Source organism: Emys orbicularis, chromosome 7 (assembly GCF_028017835.1).
Source record: "Emys orbicularis isolate rEmyOrb1 chromosome 7, rEmyOrb1.hap1, whole genome shotgun sequence".
Classification (NCBI taxonomy): domain Eukaryota; kingdom Metazoa; phylum Chordata; order Testudines; family Emydidae; genus Emys; species Emys orbicularis.
This window is the reverse complement of record NC_088689.1, coordinates 101,221,547-101,239,771: the sequence shown is the minus strand read 5'-3', so window position 1 is coordinate 101,239,771 and position 18,225 is coordinate 101,221,547. Positions and strand designations below refer to the sequence as shown.

The window sequence follows — 18,225 nt, the reverse complement described above, 5'->3', positions numbered from 1 at the left end:
TATTACTTAAGAGTCTTTAAATCAAGACTGGATATCTGTCTGAAATAAAAGTTATGCTCTAGCTCAACTGCCAGATATGGGTTGGATGAAATTCCATGGCCTGCGTCTCACAGCTCAGCAAAGATGAGCACAATTGCCTTGAAATCTATGAAGTATTCAACAACAGAGAAAAGAGGGACGGAGGAACTGAGGGAAGAAAAACACCAGCCATTGAATCATGGTGGATCAGTTTTATTCCCTACATCATAGGGGATGCCAAATCTTAGCTACGACAGAAAGCATCCAGGGGCTTCAGTTTGGTCATTAAGCAAGGCTGAACAATAAGACACTACAGGAGAAGAGGGGCCCAGCCATTTCCAAACCTGCTCCGAGTGGGGGAGAGGAGGAGATCTAAGATCCTGATCTTCCTCCTCCTGGTGGGGAATATGGGGATTAGAGAGAAGAGGCAGCAATAGAAGAAGAGAGAGCCAGCATGATCCCCAGGCAGCATCGATCAATGGCAGATTGGTTCACTGTCGTCAGATGGGACGGGTTTCAGGAGTCAGACAGAGCAGTTCTGAGATAATAACTGTGTCTCATTGAGCCAGGGACGGGACCAGACCTGGAACTCACAGAGCAGTTTCTGTAGGGGGGAAAACGTCCCACAATTAGATAGTCATGAAACACAGCATGGCTGCTGTAATACCAGGATGAATTGGCTTATGCCCAGGTGCATTGCAGCCCAAGAATCAGGCCAAAGGTTTTAGTGACAGTGACAGCACCCACTCACACAGCGCTGGGATGCAACTGCTGTTTGGTTTATTGATGGGAACTCATAATTTACCAGTGTGATCCCGAACCAGTGCCCATGCAAAGCTTCAGATAACCCCAACACTAGCAGCGAGTCAGCTTATGCCCCCATACACCCAGTCTATTAAAAGTGTCTTTTGTTTCCTATTTTACTTTCTACAAAGGGCACCATCGGGTTATAAGGTTTGGGGCTTCTTTATTTAAGATTCCTTACCTGAGTCACTACCAATAGGGTGGGGCGTAAATAGGTTTCCCTTCCACAGAGGATTTCAACTTTTGGGCAAAACTATCCAACCCCAAAAAATATTTCAGCCAAAAACTGAGCTATTTTGATTTCAATACGGTGCTGTGGTGCTTCGCAAGAGTTGTAATTCAAGTACCTCATCGCCTATTCCCCTCGATAGGTCGCACTCTCTGGCCAGACTCCATCTCTCAAGATTCACCTCTTAGGCCTGGTCTACACTACGGGGTTAGGTTGAATTTAGCCGTGTTAGGTCGATTTAAAAATGAATGCGTCCACACAACCAACCCTATTCCATCGACCTAACGGGCTCTTAAAATCAACTTCTGTACTCCTCCCCAGTGAGGGAAGTAGCGCTAAAATTGACTTTGCTGGGTCGAATTTGGGGTAGTGCAGACGCAAATCGACGGTATTGGCCTCCGGGAGCTATCCCAAAGTGCTCCATTGTGACTGCTCTGGACAGCACTTTGAACTCCGATGCACTAGCCAGGTACACAGGAAAAGCCCCAGGAACTTTTGAATTTCATTTCCTGTTTGATCAGCGTGGCAAACTCAGCAGCACAAGTGACCATGCAGTCCCCCCAGAATCGTATAGCGTAGAATGTTTCTATGCTCCCTCATCATCTCTGTCCCTGAGGTTATCGCAGATTAGAAGGCAAAACAAAACAAAAACCGCACTCGCAATGACATGTTTTCCGAGCTCATGCAGTCCTCCCGCACTGATAGGGCACAGCTTAATGCATGGAGGCATTCAGTGGCAGAGGCCAGGAAAGAATTAAGTGAGCGCAAAGAGCGGTGGCAGGATGTGATGCTGAGGCTAATGGGGGAGCAAACGGACATGCTGAAGCGTCTGTTGGGGGAGCAAATGGACATGTTGGAGCTGCAGGAAAGCCAAAAAGAGCACAGACCCCCGCAGCATCCACTGTATAACTGCCTACCTTCCTCCCAATGTTCTATAGCCTCCTCACCCAGATGCCCAAGAACGTGGGGGGGGGAGGCTCCAGGCACCCAGCCACTCCACTGCAGAGGATGGCCCAAGCAACAGAAGAAGGCTGTCATTCTAACAGTTTGATTTTTAGCGTGGCTACAATACGCAATGTGGCCTTGTCCTTCCCTCCTCCCCCACCCCACCCCACCCGGGCTACCTTGTCCATTATCTCATTTTTTTTTTTAATTAATAATGAAAGAATGCATGGTTTCAAAACAATAGTTATTTTATTTCGAAGGGGGGAGGGTGGTTGGCTTACAGGGAATTAAAATCAACAAAGGGGGCGGGTTTGCATCAAGGAGAAACACACACACACACACAGTCACACCGAAGCCTGGCCAGTCATGAAACTGGTTTTCAAAGCCTCTCTGATGCACAGCACGCCTTGCTGTGCTCTTCTAATCGCCCTGGTGTCTGGCGCGAAACAATTGTCTGCCATTGCTTTCACGGAGGGAGGGGCGACTGACGACATGTACCCAAAACCACCCGTGACAATGTTTTTGCCCCATCAGGCATTAGGAGCTTAACCCAGAATTCCAATGGGCGGCAGAGACTGCGGGAACTGTGGAATAGCTACCCACAGTGCATCACTCCGTAAGTCGATGCTAGCCACGGTAGTGAGGACGCACTCCACCGACTTAATGCGCTTAGTGTGGACATACGCAATCTACTATAAAATCGATTTCTAAAAAGCGACTTCTATAAAATCAATCTAATTTCATGTAGACATACCCTTAGCCAGTCTGTGGCGGTGGTGCATCACTGGAGATGTAGGCTGGACAGGGAGCCTGGCTTACAGAGCATAATAGGAGCACCAAGTCCCCAAATGACAAACACCTGAGAGGTGCTACAGTGCCATTCTGAATGGAAATATTTCAGTTTACGGCTGAAATATTGATATTTTCTGTGGAAAGAGGGCACTTTTTGCACACACACAGTTTAGTTGGAAAGTTGGGATTTTGACAAAACTAAATTTTTTCATTGAATAAACAATTTCAGTGGAAAAACTTTTGACCAGCCCATTATGGACATCTTACACCATAAAGCTGCAATTTTCCAGAGAGCCTAAGGAAAATCTGATGTCTCATTATCCTAACTGTACCCTTCCCTCGCTTTTACTATTACCATTCCCTTCAGGGGGATGGTGAAAAGGAACTACTGGCCTCAGTTTCACTTCTGTTTACATTCTGGGGCAAGTCAATTTCCCACTCTGGTTACATTCAGTTTCAGTGTTTGGATTGCTAGCCCCTCAGGGGCGTGCTTTAAATTAGAAACATTTTCATCATTTTAAATTACTATGAAGCTTTGAGATACTGTTAACACAAAACTTATGATGTATCCACTTTAAGACTGAGATACTCCCTAAGCTTATTTATATTACACTAGCACCCATAGACCTTACCTGTGATCACGGCCCCACTGTGCCAGGTTCTGACAATCCCTACTCCACAGAAGTTGCAATCCAAATAGACGAAGGGTGGGCAGGGGAAACTGAGGCACGGTGAAGATGGAGGGACTTGCCCGAGGTAAGAGGTGTTGTGCCGCACCCTGTACTCTAGGTTGTCCAAAGTAACCCAAGTCCAACTAAAGGTGTTGCTTCCCAGATGTTTCAAGATGCTGTCCCTCCTGCTTGGGAGAAGCTCCCCATACACGTCTGCAAAGCTACTGCATTATCCTCCTTCAAGTATCTCCTTAAAGTTCTCCTCTACCATGATGCCTACAAAAAAAATTCAACAGCCAGGCTGCTGATGTGCTGAGCCCACTGCCCAGTTGCGTCTCATTGTTTCCTTTGGCTCCCCAGTCTGTCTGCCAGCTCTTGTCTTATACCTAGATTGGAAGCTCTCTGGGGCTCATTTTTTTGTTCTGTTTGTACAGCACTGAACACAGTGGGGTCCTGGCCCATGACTGGAGCTTGTAGGTGCTGTGGTTATACAAGTAAGTTCTGTGCCAGGCAGTGACCCTGACCTCGCAAGACAGAACTGAGCCCACACAAAGTTGACACCTCAACTAGACGCTATGCAGTTTTCTCTGCTCACCTGTTGCTCTGATGCTGGCGGCAAGGGGCATGTGCTGAGGTCCCCGTTTCCAAGGCCTGCCCCATTTTTCCGGCACTGTGTTGTCACCAGCTGTACGGTCAGGTAGTATTTCATGCCAGCCACCACCTGGAACAAGAGCAGAGATCCCAGAGTGAGGAAGATTCTGGACATTTCCCACTTCCGATCAATAGCGGGAAATTGGGGAATCAAGAGTTTCAGCTCCACAAACTGCAATTGTTCTGTTTGCAGATGGTAGTGCTTGGAGGCCACAACTGAGATTGGGGGGGCTCTTCATCATGCCAACAACTGCACAGACAGCCTTTCTCCCCCTCCACCTCCCCGACTGAGATCAGGGCCCACATTTGTGCCAGGCGCTGTGCAGAAACCACCCCCGGACTGAGATCGGGACCCCATTTGTGCCAGGCACTGCACAGATTGCTCCCCCCTGCTCTCCCATAAAAATCTACACAGCCCCCATGCCAGGCGCTGTGGCTGATCCAGAGCTCATTAAAATCAATGGAAGACGGTCCCAGACTTTTAGAGCTTAGACAATAGACAAAGGGTGGGAGAGGAAACTACAACACAGAGAGGGGAAGGGACTTGCTTAAGATCAGTAACAGAGCCAGGAATAAGACCTAGGGTCTCCTGAGTCCCATTCCAGTGCACTCATCCATCACTGGATTTTAGAGCACTATTTGGTCCTCAGAGTCAGCTGAAGAATAAAAAGCCAGATCCAGGAGTAGCAGCAGCACAGCCCTGGGCCACCCCCCATTCCCAGGTGCAGCAGCGACCGCTGGAACCCCCCTCAGCACCTAAGATTTAGTTAGGGGTATTTCTAGTAAAAGTCATGGACAGGTCACTGGCCCTGACTTTTTGGTTATTGCCAGTGACCTGTCCTTGACTTTTACTAAAAATACCCATGCCTAAATTGTAGCCTTAACTATGACATCTCTTGATCGGTTTAAGAAGCTAATCACATTGAGCTCATTAAGTCTCTCAGCATCAGTCATTTGTTTCCAGCCTTCTGATCATTTCTCTGGCTCTTCTCTGCCCCCTCTCCAATTTTTCAACATCCTTTTGAAAATGTGGCCCTCAGAACTGGACGCAGTGTTCCAGTATCGCTCCCTCCAATGCTGTATGCAGAAGTAAAATCCCCTCCCTGCTCCTACTCCCCTGTTTGCACAGGTAAGGATCACACCGGGAGCTCATGCTGCGCTGTTTGTCCACTGTGACCCTAAATCCTGCTCAGGGTCACTGCTTTCCAGGATACAGTCCCCCAGTCCGTACGCACAGCCCACACTTCTTGTCCCTAGATGTATAACTTTGCATTACAATGCATTGTGTTGGAACAGGCCCGGTTCCCCAAGCGATACAGATGGTTCTGTAGGACTGCCCTGTCCTCAGCACTAGGTGCCATTCCACTAATCCTTCCTCATCCTCTGTGGATGGATGGAAGATATGGATTGTTATGGCCAGGTCTATCTGGCACCAGTGTCAATAAAAAGCTGGAGCTTTATAAAGAGGAGTCCAAGAAATGTGGCCCAGGGAACAGATCACTGGGCTGGGAGTCAGGTCACTGGGTTCTAGTCCCCACTCTGCCACTGACCTTGGGCAAATTCCTTCCCTTCTTTGTACCTCTACTTCCTCTCCCACCCTTTGTCTACTTCAGTTAGAAGTTCTTCAGGGCGGGGCTCTCTCTCACTCCGTGTCTGTGCATCATGTGGCACAACCAGGGTCCCCAAACTCAGCAGGGAGTGGGCTGTCTTGGCCGAGGCTTCTAGGTGTTACTGTAATACCCATAACAACTACTTACTTAGCCCAGATCTCCCCTAGAAAGAACCTGGTGAGATCAAGACAATCCCAGATCAGCTCAATCATCATGACATAGGTTAGACTTTCCATAGACAAGTGGGCATTGAGATACAGAATAGGTGGAAACGGTGGAAAGAGAGGGTGTAACTAGGAAATAAAACCAGGAAGATACAAGAGCCATGATGCAAGCAGCAACCTGTTGTTCCAGATTGTGTCCCTAGTACAGTTCTTCCTTTCCGGTGGAGCAGGTAGATGCTAGGGAGCCCAACCACAAGTGGATGGTTTACATCCACTTGCCAATATGTAGCATGCACCTGTATCTATGCCACCTTTTTATATGGCCCCAAATTCTACTGCATGCCTCTGCACATGTTCCACTAATATGGGGAAGCTTAGCACCAAAACTGACCATTCACTCAGTAGGGAATTTCTCAAACTGGTGGAGCAGGAAACCCTAGACTTTAAGGCCAGAAGGGACCATCCCGATCATCTTTGACCTTCTGTATATCACAGGGAACCCTAGACTTTAAGGCCAGAAGGGACCATCCCGATCATCTTTGACCTTCTGTATATCACAGGCCTGAGCATCTCCCCTAGCCATTTCTGCAGCATGTCTTGTAGGAAGACATCCCGTCTTGGTTTAAAAACTTCAAGGGACAGAGAATCCACCCCATCCCTACGTCAGCTGGTCCAATGGTTAATCCCCCTCCCTGTTAAAAATGTGCACCTTATTTCTAGTCTGAATTTGTCCAGCTTCAGCTCCCAGCTGTTGGGGCTCATTCTGCCTTTGTCTGCTGGATTAAAAGGCCCGCTATCATCAATCTCCTCCCCATGGAGGTACTTGCAGACCATGATCAAATCACCCATTCACCTTCTCCTAGAGAAACTAAATACTGGGGTTTCCAGCCCTCAAATCACTTTTGTGGCTCTTCTGAGTTCTCTCCAATCATTGATACCCTTTGAAAGGGTAGACACCAGAAACAGACAGTACCCGGTAGTGGTCTCACTGACACCGTAGACAGAGGTAATAGCATCACCCTACTCCTGCTTGCTTACTCCTCTGTTTTAATGTCCAAGGATCGCATTCGCCCCATTAGCTACAGCATCGCACTGGGAGTGCACGTTCCTACACGCCCCGCAAGTCCTTTTCTGTGTCATTGTGTTCCAGGAATCCAGACCCTCAATTGTTCTTGTAGCTCTTCACTGAGCCCTCCCCAGTTCCTCCTCTCACCCCTCCAAGAAGCCAAGGGTCGCTGAATCAGACCAGCAGGTCCAGTGTCACAGGCTAATGAGAAAAGGCAAAGGAAGCACAGAGATGATCCCAATGAGAACCTGGGCTTTTGTCCCCATACTGCAAGTCTTAGCACAGAGCAAGCCTTGGACAAAAGGCATCACAGAAGCCCAAAGTAACCATTAGAAAAGGCTGGTTCTTCAGAGCCTTATGCATTAGAGAGCTGTAAACAACATTCCATGGGGAGCAACTTTCTATTGTGAGGTCACATCTGTCTAGTACAAGATGGCTACAACTGATCTTGGTGAAAACCAGCTTCCAAGAGCAAGAGGGCACAGGTTCAGCATACACAAGTTCACAAAAAGAGACCGAGGACTGGCACTGTTCATGCTAGACTAGAGAAGAAAAAGAGGAGACAGGATGGAAGGATACAACCATGAGATAGAGAAGGGAGATGGGGAACTTCCCACCCCTAAAAGCCCTCCCGCCAATCTTGGTTGGGAACCCATACAGTGCCCGACATGACAGGGGGCCTCACCTCAATCTCAGCTGAGGTTTCTAGGCACTAGTGTAACACCAATAATAACTGTCTGACTTAGCCCTGATCTCCCCTAGAAGGAACACAATGAGATCAGACAGTCCTAGACCAGATCCATCATCATACATGCCTTCTTCCTCCAGCAGTTAGATTTTCATGTACACAACCAGGTGTTGACACACCATGAGCTAATCCAGAGTGGGTAGAGGCAGAGGGAAGCGAGTGCATGGGACCCTGACCGCCAGATCCCAGCCAGGGTCCCACGCAGCACCCAGCACGATAGGGGAGCCCCCCTCACCCCTGATCCCAGACAGGGTCTTGCACAGCATCAGCAGGAGAGCACCCACACCCACACAATCCCAGACAGGGTCCCACTCAGCACCCAGCAGATGGGGAGCCCCCACAAAACTCCTGTTGCATTGGGTGCTTGCAGCAGTGGTGGAAGAGAACCAGTGGCACGGAGAGTGAGCCTGCCTAGCCGGGCGAGTAGGAGAGAAGCAGGGCAGGCTGTGGGTCTGGGCAGACATGGTGCTTGGGTAATGCTGGGAAGGGACAATGCCCTGGCTGCAGAGCAGCATTCTTGTGGTTTGGGTACAGCCATAATAACCCTACCAGCCAATAGTGACTTCCCTCCCTCCTGTCCCGTGTTACACCCTAAACATAGGAAGTGAGTATTTCTGCAGCCAGGAGGCCTGGAGACAATTATTTTATTTTAGATGAGAGCGGAGGCTCTGGCACTCTGGTGCAGGGATATCAACCAATGCTCTTCCTCACGACCCTCTGCATGGTGATCCAAACAGTCCCATGCTGCCTACTCGTAGTGGTAAGGGTCTCTCCACAGCCACAGGGGTTAGAGATGTAATTCAAGGGGAGCTGAGATTGTGGGCTCAGATACAGGGTCGCACATGTACAAAAGAGTGGCACAGGGAAGTGGGTGCCACTGTGGTCTGCCCCCCAGGCATCCTGCCTGCTTACACTCCTCTTTGCCAGGTTTTCTCCACAGGCCATGGGCAACAGCTGGATTTTGTTACAGGAAGCTGAAACACTGGGGCTCAGAGGGAGGGGGATGTGGGCACCTGCAGAGTCCAGGGCTCCTCCAGTGGTTACTCAGACTGGCAGGACACTCGGCTGTCACTGAAGAAGTTAGCACGAATTCTAGGCCGCCCCCCCCCCCCCCCGACCAGCTGTGTGAGTGGCAGCAGAAGCTGCTCTCACAGGACACCTCCCCTGCAACCTGCCATCCCATAACCAGCATCCTTGCCCCCCACCTGGTCACAGGGGCCTCCCAGCCCCCCACACCTCTGCCCCCCATCGGGCCCAGTCCCTAATCCCCACCGGGCTGTGGGGCTTCCCCTACTCCTCCAGGGTCCAGACCCTACCCCCACCTATACCTAACTCCGTCCCCCGCCCCCCAGACCCCTGTCAGCTCCAGGGCTCCCCGAAGAGACCCAAACCCCACCCCGAATCCACCCCTGCCCCGGCTCCAACCCGGACACCTGCACCCCCGACTGCGGCGCTGCGCCCCCAGCTGGCTCCAGCCCCACCCCGGCCCTGCTGACCTGGCTGAGGGCCAGCAGCACCCGCTCCGCCCGGGAGTAGTGCAGGCTGTTGCTGGCCTTGTTATAGGCCTCCACCGCGAACCGCACGGCCGCCTGCACCCCGGGATCCGAGATCGGCACCTCCTGCAGCCCCCCGGCCAGGCGCTCCCCGCGCAGCCCCGGCCCCGCCAGGAGCAGCAGCCACAGCGCAACCAGCCACACACCCGCTCCAGGGCTCGACATTGCTGCGAATGAGAGGCCTGAGCACCGCCCCCAGGAGAGCCCCGCTAGCCCCGCCTCCCCATCTAGCCCCGCCTCTCCTTTTAGCCCCGCCCTGAGAGCCCCGCCTCCCCTGCTGGCCCCGCCCGCAGGGAACCCCACCTGCCCTGTATACAGTGAGGATTCCTTCCCACCTATCTGACCCTAGCACTTGGGAGAAGCTCCCCATACACTTGTGGGCGCTGCCTCCCCCCTGTCCTCCTTCAGCCTTGTCCTCCTAGGGTGACCAGACAGCAAGTGTGAAAAATCGGGACAGGGTGTGGGAGGTAATAGGCGCCTGCATAAGACAAAGCCCCAAATATTGGGACTGTCCCTATAAAATCGGGACATCTGGTCACCCCACCTCACACCTCACCCTTTCTGCGACACTGTAATGTTATGAGTATACGGGGCCAGTGCAACCACTAGGCAAACTAGGCGGCCGCCTAGGGCGCCTAGTGGTTGAGGGCGCCTAAAAGCCCGCTCAGGCGAGGAGGTGGAGTGAAGGTGAGCTGGGGCAGGAGGGTGCGGGGAGGGCCGCGCACAGTAACGGGGGGGGCGCACAGGGGAACCGCTCCCTGCCCCAGATCACCTCCACTCTGCCTCCTCCGCTGAGCACACAGCCCCCGCTCTAATTCTCCTCCAATCGGTGCTGCAAGCCTGGGAGGGGAGGAGAATTAGAGCGGCGGAGCGGAGGTGAGCTGGGGCAGGCTCCCCGGGCGGGGTTAGCTGCCGTGGAGGGGGGCTCCCCTCGCGGGGTTAGCTGCAGAGGGGGGGTAGCTGCTGCTGGGGGGGGGGCTCCCCAGGTGGGGGGGGGTGGCGGCAGGCGGGGTTAGCTGCTGCGGGGGGGGGGCTCCTCTGGTGGGGGGGCATGGTTAGCTGCCGTGGGGGAGGGGATTAGCTGGGGGGTGGGGGTGGCGCAAGATGGAAGTTTCGCCTAGGGCGCGAAACTTCCTTGCACCGGCCCTGTGAGTGTAATATAATATCTCATTGAAAGGTGACAGGGCCAGAAAGAGTTAATTAACTCACAGACTGACCTGACCCATGGCCGAACTTTAGAGACTGGTTAGGAAGCTATGTAAATGAATAGAGCTTTGAAGTGCAAGTCTGCAGTGTTGGAGATAGAAGGGTAGATGTTTGCTCAGGTCTTGTGATGTAAGCAAACAAGTCTTGTCTATTGCTATAGCTTTGATTCAAAGACCAAAAAAGGGGTATTAACATTGAGGAAGACACTCGAGTGAAATAGTATTATTGTCTATATGTCTCTTTGAAGGTTGTGGTAACCTGTATCTGAACTGTTTTATGGATAAATTATACTGTGCTAATTGCCATGATGTTTAGGAGAAGAAAAGTTAAGCCTACTGTTTTCTCAGGCCAAAAGGCTGTAGGAAATGTATAAAACCCCTGGGACACGATCTTTCCTCATCTCAGATCTGCTTTGGGTTTCAAGAGGGGGAAACCATAAGCCATAAGGATTGAGATCCCCAGTCACTGACTGGAATCACCTTGAATATGGACATTGGACTATAACCTATGGACTATATCTAAAAAGACTTTTGGCAACTACAAGCTCATCTCTGCTATGTATCTGAACCTCAAGAATTGAATTCAAGTCTGTATGTATATTGATCTTTTAACCAACACTCTCTCTCTCTTTTCTTTTTTAATAAATTTTAGTTTAGTTAATAAGAATTGGCTATAAGCGTGTATTTTGTGTAAGATCTAAGTTATAATTGGACCTGGGTATGTGGCTGATCCTTTGGGGTTGGAAGAACCTTTTCTTTTATATGATGAGATAAGATTTTCAGTAATCATCATCATATGTTTGACATGTGTGTCTGGATGGAGGCCTGAGGCTGGGTACTTTAAGGGAACTGCATTATTTGGACTTCTGAGTAACCAGTGAGGGACTATAGGGTATGTCTACACTACGAAATTAGGTTGAATTTATAGAAGTCGTTTTTTTAGAAATCGTTTTTATATAGTCGATTGTGTGTGTCCCCACACAAAATGCTCTAAGTGCATTAAGTAGGCGGACTGCGTCCACAGTACCGAGGCTAGAGTCGACTTCCGGAGCGTTGCACTGTGGGTAGCTGTGGGTAGCTATCCCACAGGTCCCGCAGTCTCTGCCGCCCATTGGAATTCTGGGTTGAGATCTCAATGCCTGATGAGGCAAAAACAGTGTTGTGGGTGGTTCTGGGTACATGTCGTCAGCCAGTCCCCCCCCCCCCCCCGGTGAAAGCAACGGCAGACAATCGTTTTGCGCCTTTTTTCCTGGGTTACCTGTGCAGACACCATACCTCGGCAAGCATGGAGCCCACTCAGCTCACCGTCCCCATATGTCTCCTGGGTGCTGGCAGACGTGGGACTGCATTGCTACACAGCAGCAGCTCATTGCCTTTTGGCAGCAGACGGTGCATTACGACTGGTAGCCGTCATCGTCGTACTCCTGGGGGCTCTTTTAGCCGACCTCGGTGAAGTCAGTCAGGGGCACCTGGGCAGACATGGGAGTGACTCAGCCAGGTCATTCCCATCTTCTGCCGAGCACCTAGGAGATGACGATGGCTAGCAGTCGTACTGCACCGTCTTCTGGCGAGGAGCCAGGAGGTGACGATGGCTAGCAATCGTAATGCAGCATCTTCTGCCGAGCACCCAGGAGATGATGATGGCTAGCAGTCGTACTGTACCGTCTGCTGCCAGCCTAACATGTAAAAGATAGATGGAGTGGATCAAAACAAGAAATAGACCGGATTTGTTTTGTATTCATTTGCTTCCCCCCTCCCTCCATGAAATCAACGGCCTGCTAAACCCAGGGTTTTGAGTTCAGTCCTTGAGGGGGCCATTCTGTGTGACAGTTGTTTGTGTTTCTTCTTGATGCAAAGCCACCCCCTTTGTTGATTTTAATTCCCTGTAAGCCATGTCGTCAGTTGCCCCTCCCTCCGTCAGAGCAACGGCAGACAATCGTTTCGCGCCTTTTTTCAGCGCAGATGCCATAGCACTGGGAACATGGAGCCCGCTCAGATCACCATGGCAATTATGAGCACTGTAAACACCACGCACATTATCCTGGAGTATATGCAGAACTAGAACCTGCAAAAGCAAAACCAGGCAAGGAGGCGACGGCAGCGCAGAGATGAGAGTGATGAGGACATAGACATGGACATAGACTTCTCACAAAGTACGGGCCCTGGCAATGTGCACATCCTGGTGTTAATGGGGCAGGTTCATGCCATGGAACACCGATTCTGGGCCCGGGAAACAAGCACAGACTGGTGGGACCGCGTAGTATTGCAGGTCTGGGATGATTCCCAGTGGCTGCAAAACTTTCGCATGCGTAAGGGCACTTTCATGGAACTTTGTGACTTGCTTTCCCCTGCCCTGAACTGCCAGAATACCAAGATGAGAGCAGCCCTCACAGTTGAGAAGCGAGTGGTGATAGCCCTGTGAAAGGTTGCAACGGCAGACAGCTACCGGTCAGTCGGGCATCAATTTGGAGTGGGCAAATCTACTGTGGGGGCTACTGTGATCCAAGTAGCCAACGCAATCAAAGAGCTGCTAATATCAAGGGTAGTGACTCTGGGAAATGTGCAGGTCATAGTGGATGGCTTTGCTGCAATGGGATTCCCTAACTGTGGTGGGGCAATAGACGGAACCCATATCCCTATCTTGGCACTGGAGCACCAAGCCAGCAAGTACATAAACCGAAAGGGGTACTTTTCAATGGTGCTGCAAGCCCTGGTGGATCACAAGGGACGTTTCACCAACATCAACGTGGGATGGCCGGGAAAGGTACATGACGCTCGCATCTTCAGGAACTCTGGTCTGTTTCAAAAGCTGCAGGAAGGGACTTACTTTGCAAAGGCTTTGGGAGTACATCCAGGAGAGCTTTATGGAGATGTCCCTGGAGGATTTCCGTTCCATCCCCAGACACGTTAACAGACTTTTCCAGTAGCTGTACTGGCTGCGAATGCCAGGGCAAATTAATCATTAAACACGCTTGTTTTTAAACCATGTCTAATATTTACAAAGGTACACTCACCAGAGGTCCCTTCTCCGCCTTCAGGGTCCGGGAGCCTGCCTTGGGTGCGTTCGGGGGTTACTGGCTCCAGGTCCAGGGTGAGAAACAGATCCTGGCTGTTGGGGAAACCGGTTTCTCCGCTTCCTTGCTGTGAGCTATCTTCCTCGTCCCCAAAACCCACTTCCGTGTTGCGTCCTACTCCATTGACGGAGTCAAAGCACAGGGTACTGTTGGGGTCCTGATGGCTGCACCCCCTAGAATGGCATGCAGCTCATCATAGAAGCGGCATGTTTGGGGCTGTGACCCGGAGCGGCCATTTGCCTCTCTGTTTTTTTGGTAGGCTTGCCTGAGCTCCTTAATTTTCATGCGGCACTGCCGCGAGTCCCTGTTATAGCCTCTGTCCTTCATGCCCTTGGAGATTTTTTCAAATGTTTTGGCATTTCGTCTTTTGGAACGGAGTTCAGCTAGCACGAATTCATCTCCCCATACAGCGATCAGATCCCATACCTCCCGTTTGGTCCATGCTGGAGCTCTTTTGCAATTCTGGGACTCCATGGTCACCTCTGCTGATGAGCTCTGCATGGTCACCTGTGCTGATCAGCTCGCAACGCTGGCCAAACAGGAAATTAAATTCAAAAGTTTGCGGGCCTTTTCCTGTCTACCTGGCCAGTGCATCTGAGTTGAGAGCGCTGTCCAGAGCGGTCACAATGGAGCACTCTGGGATAGCTCCCGGAGGCCAATACCGTCAAATTGCGTCCACATTACCCCAAATTCGACCCAGCAAGGCTGATTTCAGCGCTAATCCCCTCGTCGGAGATGGAGTAAAGAAATCAATTTAAAGAACCCTTTAAGTAAAAAAAAAGGCTTCGTCGTGTGGACGGGTCCAGGGTTAAATCGAGGTAACGCTGCTAAATTCGACCTAAAATCGTAGTGTAGACCAGGCCATAGAAGCTGTTTTGTGCTCGCTTGGTAAATGTAAGTATTGGAATATCCACCAGCATTTGGGGTTTGTTTGCCCCATTCTGTTTGCAGTTCACCCTGATTGAGTGACCTCAGCTGGCTCCCACAGGCAGCATCGTCACAGTGGCATAGTCGTGCTAGGATCCACAGAACCAGGTCAATTAAGCTTTGGGTCAGAACCCCACGCTATCCAAATTTGAATTTTGGTAGTAAGAGTTTGGTTGGTTAAAGAGCAGTTGCAATGGGTGAGCAAAGAGCATATGAGGGCCTTGACAAAAAAGCCCTGGAAGATTTGTGTTCAGAAAAGGGGATAAGCTTTCAAAAGAAAGGTACATATCAAGAACTGAGAGATCTGTTAATAGCCTGTGATCAGGAGACAGGAGCACAGCCCTTACCTGGTACTACAGAAACTGCAGAAGCAATTAGAATGAAAAAGGCAGCAAATAAACTGCAACTTGAGCATGAACAGAAACTAGTAGACATTCGATTGCTGGAAAAGCAAAAAATAGCTGAATTAGAAAGAGAAGCTGCTGAGAGAGAAGAAAGAGCTCGTAAGGGGCGTCTGGAGCTGCTGGCTGCTGAGAAACCTCGACAGATGGAACAGGAGATGGCCAAACTTCATCTCCAAGTAATGGAAGAACAGAGAAAGTCATTGCCATCTGGTACTCCACTTCCCTACTGCCATGAGAAAAACTGGGAAAGGATGTGTCCCATTTACAACGATACTGAGGATATAGAGGAGTTTTTGGTTACCTTTGAACGTCTCTGCATCGTCACAGATACCTACAACATCCTTGGGCTACCAGCGCTGGAGTTATGGGGGAAAAGCAGGGGTAGGGTGACCAGATGTCCCAATTTTATAGGGACAGTCCAGATTTTTGGGTCTTTTTCTTACATAGGCTCCTATTCCCCCCCCCCCGCCCCCCGCTGTCCCGATTTTTCACACTTGCTGTCTGGTTACCCTAAGCAGGAGGGCCCTTAATGAATGTGGGCAGGGCTGGAGGCAGCAAGGAGCAAGGTACCAGCACACCCCTTAGCTGGGGTGCTGAGCTGGCATCCTCCTCCCTGCCGAACTCAGCTGCAGCACTACTGGCTCCTTCCCTCTGCTCTTACCACCACCCCAGTCATCTGCCTGCCTCAACCCCCTACCTGTTATCCCAACTCCTCCCCTCTGCCCTTAGCCATCCCGCCTTTGGAATATTACACAGGAACAAAACTTGATGACCTTGAAGACTGGAGTAATAGAAATGGGAATTTCCACTGTAAACTCGTCAGTTGGAAACGACGGAGGACATCACAGGATGACTGTATGATGATGTGTATTAGTCAGTCACAGGATAACTACGAGTCACCAATGTGATGCAACCATGAAAAAAGGCAAATACAGCCCTAGAGTGTATTAGGCAAGAGATTTCCAGTGGAGATAGGGAAGTATTAATGCCATTGGACCAGGCATTGGGAAGACCTCATCTGGAATACTACGTGTTGCTCTGGTCACCTATGACCAAGAAAAAGGAATCCAAACTGGCTCAGCCCAGCTACAGAGAAGGGCTCCCAGGCTGATCAGAAGAATGGAGAACTGATCTTATGAGAGGAGACTGAAAAAGCTGGGTTTGTTTTGCCTAGAAAGGCTTTGTGAGATCTGTCAGTTAACCAGTTCTTAATCCATTTCATGTGTGCTTTATTGATACTGTATAGTGCTAATGTTTTAATCAGACTGTCATGGTATAAAGTCAAACACCTTACATGAGTCTAAGTACATTCCATCTACACCATTACCTCTATCAACCAAATTTACAATTTCCTCAACGAATGAAATCAGCTCTGACAAGACCTATTTCCTACAGATAACCCTTCTGCCAGGTGTCACCATCCCAAAGGGTTGGGTTCAATTATCCAGGGCTTCCTTCTGAAAACTTGAACAACACTGGCTCAAGCCTTCACCCAGAAACCCAGGAAAGTTACCACCCCTGGGCACCCTTATACCTCCCCCATATAAGCACCAAGTGTAGGGTTTAAAACAAAGAGAAAAGGTTTTATTGGGAGTGGGGGACACACAAGAAACTTGGGAAAGCCAGCAGTTAGTGAATCAACACCATCTGTTAGGGAAGACTTCCCACCTTCGGGTGCCTTAACTTCAGTCCTCTCACGGTTGTGAGTGGTTAATGAAGTAATGCCATCTAACATTAGTTGCTTCCCTTGTCCACTGCTCCCCATGGTTGTGCAGAGTTGGCAGAGACCAAGCTTCAGGCAGGTCTATCTCCAGCCCTCAAAGGAAAGGCTGTCTGGGATGCACCAGTGATTATTACACAGCTTTGGCTCAGCTGGGATGGAAGACATACCAGATGTGCAAATAAGGTCTGGCCCATCGGTCATTCCCCCTCTCTCACCAACAGATGGCAGCAGAGCGCCAGGAGATTTCTACCCATCTGGAATTCTCAAGCAGCTGTGTCTGGTCCACTCTTCTTCCCGTTCATCACATCAGGGGTCAACAGAAATAATAGAAATGCAGAACTGGAAGGGCCCTCATTAGGTCATCAGTCCTGTCCCTTGCACTGAGGCAGGACTAAGTATTATCTACCCCATCCCTGACAGGTGTTTATATAGCCTGTTCTTAAAAACCTCCACTGATGGAGATTCCACACCCTCCCTAGGTAATTTGTTCCAGTGCTTAGCTACTCCTAAAGTTAGGAAGTTTTTCCTAATGTCCAATCTAAACCTCCCTTGCTGCAATTTAACCCCATTACTCCTTGTCCTGTCCTCAGTGGATAAGGAGAACAATCTTGTCACCCTCCTCTTTATAACAACCTTTTACATACACCTCTAGACTCATAGACTCATAGACTTTAAGGTCAGAAGGGACCAATATGGTCATCTAGTCTGACCTCCCGCATGATGCAGGCCACAAAAGCTGACCCACCCACAACAGAATCTTCCAGCCTGCGACTCCTGCCCTATGCTGCGGAGGAAGGCGAAAAACCTCCAGGGCCTCTGCCAATCTACCCTGGAGGAAAATTCCTTCCCGACCCCAAATATGGCGATCAGCAGTACCCCGAGCATACAGGCAAGAGTCTACAGCCGGACCCTCATTTTACCCGCGATGGCACGTTAATGACTAATTGACTAAAATCACATAATCCCTTCAAACCATTCCCTCCATAAACTTATCAAGCCTAATCTTGAAGCCAGAAAGGTCTTTCGCCCCCACCGTTTCCCTCGGAAGGCTGTTCCAAAATTTCACCCCTCTGACGGTTAGAAACCTTCTTCTAATTTCAAGCCTAAACTTCCCCACGGCCAGTTTATATCCATTCGTTCTCGTGTCCACATTACTACTCAGCTGAAATAATTCCTCTCCCTCCTTGGTATTAATCCCTTTGATATATTTAAAGAGAGCAATCATATCCCCCCTCAGCCTTCTTTTGGTTAGGCTAAACAAACCGAGCTCCTCGAGTCTCCTTTCATAGGAAAGGTTTTCCATTCCTCGGATCATCCTAGTGGCCCTTCTCTGTACCCGTTCCAGTTTCAGTTCATCCTTTTTAAACATAGGAGACCAGAACTGCACACAGTACTCCAGATGAGGTCTCACCAGCGCCTTGTATAACGGAAGCAGCACCTCCCTGTCCCTACTAGAAATACCTCGCCTAACGCATCCCAAAATTGCATTAGCTTTTTTCACAGCCACGTCGCATTGCCGACTCATAGTCATCCTACGATCAACCAGGACTCCGAGGTCCTTCTCCTCCTCCGTCACTTCCAACCTATGCGTCCCTAACTTATAACTAAAATTCGTATTAGTCATCCCTAAATGCATCACCT

The 18,225-nt window shown here is 50.1% G+C and overlaps 1 protein-coding gene across 1 annotated transcript; it reads right to left on the bottom strand.

The window, feature by feature from the left end:
- Window positions 1-217: 217 nt before the first annotated feature.
- LOC135881367 (cystatin-POGU1-like) lies at window positions 218-9,450 on the bottom strand. The gene is made up of 3 exons (XM_065408009.1): window positions 9,195-9,450; window positions 4,055-4,180; window positions 218-622 (listed from the first exon to the last, which is right to left on the bottom strand). Exons 1-3 carry the CDS (start codon window positions 9,414-9,416, stop codon window positions 542-544), a joined length of 429 nt encoding a protein of 142 aa, XP_065264081.1. The 5' UTR covers window positions 9,417-9,450; the 3' UTR covers window positions 218-541.
- Between the last annotated feature and the right edge of the window lie 8,775 nt (window positions 9,451-18,225).

Bases quoted from the DNA above. Each gene is read 5' to 3' on its own strand.
- LOC135881367 (XM_065408009.1), bottom strand. From the start codon at position 9,416: ATGTCGAGCCCTGGAGCGGGTGTGTGGCTGGTTGCGCTGTGGCTGCTG. The intron at 4,181-9,194 runs GTCAGCAGGGCC...CTCTTGTTCCAG, and splicing joins TGCTGCTGGCCCTCAGCCAG to GTGGTGGCTGGCATGAAATA. The intron at 623-4,054 runs GTGAGCAGAGAA...TCCCCCCTACAG, and splicing joins CGCCAGCATCAGAGCAACAG to AAACTGCTCTGTGAGTTCCA.